Below are 8,031 nucleotides of genomic sequence, written 5' to 3' on the forward strand. Positions count from 1 at the left end.
AATAATTATGTCTTTAATAAACTTAATACATTATTTTAACAATATTTTCTTAATATTTTCATAAATACTTAAAATCATTTCTAATCGAGTTAATAAAGTGTCACAGGAATTGATAACAAAAATCATATAAAAATTCACGTGTCAACCAAACATGAATGACGAAGCAATTAAAGTATTAAATATAATATTTATAATTTAAATACAGTATTTATTCTTTCAAATAACTTCTATTGAGATATTATTAAACTTTTATTTATTTATTTCTTATTTATTTTATTTTATTTATTTCTTATTTACAAATCAATTCTCTATTCTTATAATTTTTATTTATAAATTTATTTATTTGTAGATTTGTAAACAAATTTGTAACTCTCTATATTATAAAATTTATGTTGACTTTTCTAATCGTATAATACTTTACTTTAACAGTAGAGAGTTTTCGCAATACTGTTTATCCAGATACGGTAAACGCTAAGGTTTCTTCTTTTTAACAACTAATTAAGAAAAGGATAACTTTAGCATTCACCATATCTGGATTAACATTATTGCAAAAACTCTCTAATATCATAAATTATCGGATATAGTAATCGATAAATGCAAATCAATTATGACTATGTGAACTTTATCAGATAATCCAATAAATCCCAATTATTCTAAGAAAAGGTGTCAGAGAAAACTGCAAATTTAATTAGAACTATTACTTTTATCATTCAATAAGTAAAATGTAAAATATAAGTAACAATTGTAGAAAATCAAGCAATAAGAGTAAATATAATGAACAATTTAATAGATTTATAAATAAATTATATTTGATTTGCTTTACAATTTAAATGTTTCGGTCACATTTGGGGCCATACACATTCTCAGTGAAGTATAAGTATTAAAAAAAAAAATCTTTACACTCCCGTCCACCAGACAAATCCCCACTCAACTACATAATTTTGTTTTGTTGCCATGGTCCAATGCTCATAATTCACAGAAATTTGCAATTGCTTAAAGCGTGATTTATATGGGACGACTTTTATTCGCTAGAAGCCGCGTCTAGTGACGTTATAACGAATTCGCTACTAAAAACTTCTTCTTCAAACACGGGTTTGTTCTTCTAGCGTATAGTCGTGGCGAATATCGCTTTCGACGCTTGCAGTTTTATTGCTTAAGTTTTTTTGTGCCATAGCCCTAGGGATAGTTTTCTTTTCCCTTCGTGATCGAATTTATTTTGTTTTAAAGTTTGTTCTAAATTTTTATTTTATAATAAAAAAATTTAACACTGAAGTCAAATATAAATTTAAAAAAAATAGACAGTATTTAATAACTTTTCAATAATAAAATTAATATTTTTGTTATGTGTGAAATTTCAGATGCGTCAAAAAAAAGACTCTGTCAATCATTTCAATATGATAACTTTTCTATTTTGTTAAATCAAAGCGAAGACATAAAATTTAGATTTTTCCTTGAGAAAGTTGATTTATGAAATCAATCAAATTCTAGGGTATTGTCATTGTTAATAATATTAATGTCCAAAAAATTTAAAACACTGCATCCGATTTTAATCATAAATTAAAGTCTTGGGTGAAACGAGTTAAATATATTAAGAATCTCGGTCATATTAGAAAGAATAGCTGTAGTAATAATGTTTACAATATCTGACATAAAAAGAGAAATAAAAATCTCAACGTTTTAAGAGTTCTTGCAAAACTCTGAGTCAGTAATCTCCGAAGATAAGGAAAATCCTATCGGCAAATAAAAAAAGTTTGCTTGTATATATCTTTATCAAACTGAAAAAATGTCGAGTTTAAAACCAGTCGAAGAATAATAATAAATTCGTCTTTTGAGATATTGCAACCCTTAGAAATGTCCGACTATCTATTAAAAATACTTTCTAATGCTAACTTAATCGGCACATTTGTGAAGAGTAAGATAACATTTAACAAGATTAAAATGTAATTTATGACGTGTGTATCAGATAATAGTAGTAACGATACTTTATCATATGATATTACACTGAGAAAAATTCTGGAAAGCTTCACAAACGCAAGATTTATATCTTTGTTGCGACTACTTCAGAAACATATATAAACCCTTAAATGCATTTATTCGCTTCAATATCAGGTAACAAATCTGTAATCAAAGATGCGTGTGTCCGCTTGTCTTATATTTGTCGCTCTGGCATACACTACTGAAGGTATGAATTTATCAGGAAATGGAAGAATTATTTTTCTATTACTTTTACAGTTACGTTTCACAATAACAATTTTTTATAATGATGTTGCAATTTTTTATAACTGTAATAATAAGTAATTAAAGCTAAAATTAAGCTAAGAAAAGTCACTTTCAAAAGTAAATTCTCATCATTACGTATTACTTACTGAAACTTTATTACTTATTATTGGAAAAAGTGACAGGTAACTAGTAATGCCGTAAAGTTACTCCGTTACAAAGAACGAGTTACAAATTGCGAGTTATCTCTTTCAGTGACTAACGACTTTTTTTTTCAATTAAAAAAAAAGTGATACGTAACTATTAACTGTTTCAACTCTGATGTTACATAAGGATCTGTTTTTTATTCATACATCTCTGAATTTTCCGTGGTATACATAGTGCAATAAGTTGAAGTGAAATAAATATATGTTTGTTTCATTTTAGCTTATTGTACTGTCACTTCAAAAAGTGCAAAAATAAAAAACAGATCTATTAGCAACATAAAACCATTCGCAACGTTATTACCAAATCGTTATTACAACAAAACAACTAAGTAACTAACATTAAATAATAACGGCACATACAGTAACTAATTATTATAATTTCATTTCCTGGAAATAATATTTACATATACTTTATATGTTATTATAACTGCCTTATGACAAAGAAAATAAGAAAAAGAGAGAGAGAGAGAGAGAGAGAGAGAGAGAGAGAGAGAGAGAGAATAGAAAAAAGAGAATTAAACATGTCCGATAACATGTGCTGGATGTATATAGCATCAATATATTGGTCACCATGTCGGGTTACTATATAAATGTATTATATAAATGTAATGACTTTTCTAAACAATCATAACATTTATAAAATATAATAGATCAATCAATTTTATAAATGTTTGCTACAAAAGGCAATCTAATATAATATATTGATCAATATGTCAATGCAACGATTGCTACATGTATTAGCTCAATGTTGAAATTTATTTGCAACTTTCAGACGATTTTTAGTTTTTGTTTCCCTTATCTCACTAATCTGCGCGACGTCTAAATGTCAATCGGCAGTGAAAATTATAGCGTTGTATTAGTTATTACTTTCCAATATATTCAAAGTTTTTGATAATAACGATTGCATGTCATTTATAGTAAATTTTATCGTATATGTAAAAAAACGTATACCTAAACGAACTAAAAAATCGTAAATAAACAAATTAATTAATTATAATTAATTATATCAATAGAAAGTACATGTACATCTCTTTGCATTCTTTAAATATGTGTAAAGTTTAAAAATTAATGTAAAATAAACAATAAAGCTAGATATAAAAAATTTATATTCTAAATAAAACTTCTCTAAACAACTCATTTAATTATAAAATAAATACGATGTTTAATTCTTAAAATTAATATATATAAGATGTTTTCCAAAAAAAGATATAAATCAACACAGGAGATATTCTAACTTTATTCGATATTCGATGAGAGACAATCGATTCGTATCTTTTACTGGAAAAATACTGTAATAATGTAACAGATATTATTTTGCATATATATTAATTAATTTATTTTTGTTAATAAGGAGCTCCATCTCCTTCTACTATAAGTGAGGATACTTCTATTGACATCAAGGATGTAGCTCCTATCGGCAAATTTGGGTATCAAGTGTCACTTAGAGTAAATGACACACACGTATGCAGTGGATCTATTCTTGATAATTATAATGTGTTAACTTCAGCAAAATGTGTTGTTGAGTATGTTGAATATTTTGAATTTTTATCAATATACATTATTTTTGGAATGTAAATCTAATTTTATTTGAAGGTATTAAATACACACAGTGTATGAAATGTGTACGTATTCAATAAGCAAACTACCAGCAGATATAATATCTAAACAAATCTACTGATTACAAATTGATAGTAGATTTGCTTGGATATTGCAACAAATTCAGTATCATTTAAGTAGTCTTCAACTTATGTTTTGCTGGCAGAACTTAATGATATAATCTAACATCAAATTGGAGATTGATAGCAGAAACTGAAGAGAAAGAGAGAGAGAGAGAGAGAGTGTTTAATTTCTGCAATCAACCTTCTATTCTATTGGCCGCTTCTGTTATATTTCTGTTAATATTCAATTGATAAAATACATAACAAATACTTCCAAAATTTGAACTTAATAGATATAGATTTTTAATATTCTTATATATTTTTTTTTTAGGTTGAAGTGTTCACTAGATGAAATAAAGGTCCATGTCGGCACTAACTCTGTAAATGATACACGATATCATTATGACGTAGAGAGTATTAACGTTCACCAAAATTACGACGAATTATTATGCTTTAATGACATCGCCTTGATTCATCTTAATGATCCTATCAGATCCAACGTACTAGTGTATCCGATAAGTCTTCCAAAATCCAATAAAAATTTCGAAGACAAGCCGTGCACGTTATCCGGATGGACAAATACAACAGTAATAAATAAAATAAACTTATGATAAAAAAATTTTCCAATTATACATTTTCAGGAAAGAACTCTTTCATAAAGTAATTTATTATTTCTTTTTATATAAATGTAACAAGAAATTAGAAGTAATAAATGTAAGAAAGATATTTTAATAATAATAATTCTGCTACTGTTATTCGTTATTCGATGCGCGATGTAACAATTAATGCAATTATCCTTTCTAGAATGAAGACTTGCAACAAACTGAGTTAGTAGTTGCTAAGCAAAAAGAATGCGCGAATAGTCATTGGGAACTAACAGATAGCCATATCTGCACTACAGCTCAAAATAGAACGAATGTATACAGGGTGAGTCGTCGATTATTAATATGATAAAACAAATCAATTTTATATATTTTTGATACAACAGATTAATAATATAAATGATTCTAACTTTTGGTGCTATTCTGGTTCTATATCATTTTGTTACGTATCTATCACATAAATATTGCGTAAAACCATCTCGCAGAAATAAAATTAATATAAAATTTTTTAAAAATCAAAACGCTAAATATTAAGAATAACGATATAAAAAACAAATGTTATATATTTATAAAAAAAAGTTTCAGCGTAACTAAATAAAAAAAATTTCATGTTTCTTCTACTTTACTACGCTATAATATTATATATTCATACTTATATGAATAAAAATAATATTAAAAGAATCTAATTATATATATATTATTAAATTTTTGCTTTAATATAAATTGATACATTTATATCTTCAATATATTTCTAAAAGAATATTAATATTACAAAATAGTATAATACTAAATAGTGATCTAATTACATGCTAATTAAATTACTTATGTAAATGATTATAATAAGTAATTAATTACTACCGTATATAATAGTTTTATATCACTTCTTATACCAGTATTTTCATATTTATTACATTTTCATTCAAGGATGATCTTGGTGCACCTTTGGTCGCTAATGGAGTTCAAATTGGAATCGCTTCCTTCGCTTGTTCTTGTCCTGGAGAGACAGAGGTTTTCACAAGAGTGCCTAGTTTCCTGTCTTGGATCAAAGCAAATTTGAAGAATTAAGAGATACTTAATCTGTTTATTACCATTTGGTGTTACGAAATTTATAATTCAAAATAACAGTAATAGTATAGTTTAAATAAATTATTTCTGCGAAATGTATGCTCTTTTTTCAGTTAAATAAATTATTAATGTAAATAACAAAACAAGAACAAAGTTGTTTTTATTCTAAGATTCTTAGTTATCATAGTTATCCGCAATAAATAATATCATTTTATTTATATTAATTATTATATAAAATTAAGATAAATCTACATGATACCATTATAAATAAATTTGACGAATTTAACACAGAAAAATTTTTTGAAAGATAAATTATTAAAAATAAAAAGAAATTTAGTAAAAAAAACATAAAAATAGATGATTATGTTATAAATTTCAAAAATTAAAATAGACATGACGCATAAAGTTAAATATTTATAGATAATTTTCACAGTAAGTTGTCTTATACAAATAAGATTCCGAATTACATATTTTTCATTTACAATGCTAATACAATAATTTCTAATCTGGTAAATAAAGATGTTATCTGTAAATGGACAATAAAACTTTCACAAAATTTTACACCACATTTAGATGTTGACATGGTAGTTAAAATGTTAAATTATATACAATATCTAATATTTAAATATATTATATATTCTAGCATATGTATAACTTTATTCATGCTTATTCAAGATTTTATTAAATTTATTTTTTATTTACAAAGTTTCTGTCTTTATTTGTGTATTATAAATTTGTTGGACTTTGGTCACCTAGATTTATGATTTTTCAAGATTTTTGTTGATTTCTGAACACGTGACACACAATCTATTGACGATATGTCTATGATATACAAGTAGACTCAAATGTTATAGATATAGTAATCGACAGAAATAAATCTATCATAGATTATATACTTCATCAGAGATGAACGGAAATAAGTCCTTATTCTTCTGTTTATTCTAAGAAGAGAAATACAATAGTTGTTTTTCATTTACACAAGTGAAACTGAATCTAAAGTGAACTGAGTATCTTACACTCGAATTAATGGCTGCGTTCAGCAAAGAAAACTAATCAGTTAGCGCTTAGTCATTCTTTAATACGATTGGTTGCTACACTTAGATTTAACAAGAACTAAAGGCAAGAATCAATTATATTAAAGAATCACTAAACACTAACTGATTAATTTTCTTTGCTGAACGCAGCCATTGACGTCATTACTTGCTTTGGTAAAAAGTTATTGCATATCAACACAGGTTCATAGTTCTCACTTTGAAGTGAGTTTACGAGACTCACATGTCCGTGCCACACTACGCATTGAAGATTGAGGATTGCAAATTAAGGATTAGAATTCGATTATTCGGGTAGTAATAGTTAATTTTAATCCGTTAATTTTATTTCGTTCTAATTGGCTGAATTCTAATCTTCAATTTGCAATCCTAAGCCTCCAATGCCTAATGTAAAAGGATAATGACGGTGCGGTCCATTTGACATTACAAATACTTCAAAGCTTTTGATTGACCAATCAGAACAAAGAACTTTACTAATTGATCAATCAAAAAATGCTTTAAATCCGTAAAATCAAATAGACCATATATTCTGAAGCACACGGTCTATAAATACTAAAAATATCTAATAAAAGATAATATTAATTTGCGACTTTATTTATAAGCTATACATAAAATTATAAATTTCAAAATTATTTATTAAATTTATATATTATTAAATATAATTCAAGAAAGTAAAAATTTGAAATATAGGATAAGACTAGAATAAATAATAATATCAGAATTTTAACATTTCACGATAATTAAATGTAAGACATGAATTAAATTAATTAAAATTTTGATAACAAATAATTAAAAATAGTATTTATTAAATTTTCAAGAAAATTCATTGGTTCTTTTGATTTTAATGATTCAAGTTGGTATTGTCCCTTTTGGTACACTATGTATTCGGAGATAGCCCGATATATACACTAGAGTGACCTTTTTTACGGAATGGATTAAAAATATATTATTGAATAATAGAACAAAACAAAATATATCTTAAGCAATATAAGTGAAACAATATTAAGATATATTTTATGAACATACATTATTATTTAAATGTATTATTATAATATTCTTTATTCCACAAATATTGCATAAGTTTATTCTATAAAACGTTTAACAAGTTTAACATATGATAAATAATAATTATAATTATGTGTGTGTATAAGAATAAGAATTGAAAATAATTTTTTGATAATTACTCAATGTATAAATTTTTAATTAAAAATTAAAAAATTATTTTTATGCGTTT

The 8,031-nt window shown here is 25.4% G+C and overlaps 1 protein-coding gene across 1 annotated transcript; it reads left to right on the forward strand.

Moving 5' to 3' along the window:
• Positions 1-2,104: 2,104 nt before the first annotated feature.
• On the forward strand, positions 2,105-5,809 carry LOC108757019 (chymotrypsin-1-like). The gene is made up of 5 exons (XM_018501259.1): positions 2,105-2,182; positions 3,775-3,946; positions 4,413-4,668; positions 4,886-5,008; positions 5,608-5,809. The coding sequence occupies exons 1-5, from the start codon at positions 2,131-2,133 to the stop codon at positions 5,746-5,748; spliced, it is 744 nt and encodes a 247-aa protein (XP_018356761.1). The 5' UTR covers positions 2,105-2,130; the 3' UTR covers positions 5,749-5,809.
• The last annotated feature ends 2,222 nt before the right edge of the window (positions 5,810-8,031 follow it).

This window comes from Trachymyrmex septentrionalis, unplaced genomic scaffold, assembly GCF_001594115.1.
Source record: "Trachymyrmex septentrionalis isolate Tsep2-gDNA-1 unplaced genomic scaffold, Tsep1.0 scaffold131, whole genome shotgun sequence".
NCBI lineage: Eukaryota > Metazoa > Arthropoda > Insecta > Hymenoptera > Formicidae > Trachymyrmex > Trachymyrmex septentrionalis.

Coding starts and splice junctions, on each gene's coding strand:
- LOC108757019 (XM_018501259.1), top strand. CDS start 2,131: ATGCGTGTGTCCGCTTGTCTTATATTTGTCGCTCTGGCATACACTACT. Junction 4,669..4,885: donor CCGGATGGACAAATACAACA/GTAATAAATAAA, acceptor TATCCTTTCTAG/AATGAAGACTTGCAACAAAC. Junction 5,009..5,607: donor ATAGAACGAATGTATACAGG/GTGAGTCGTCGA, acceptor TTTTCATTCAAG/GATGATCTTGGTGCACCTTT.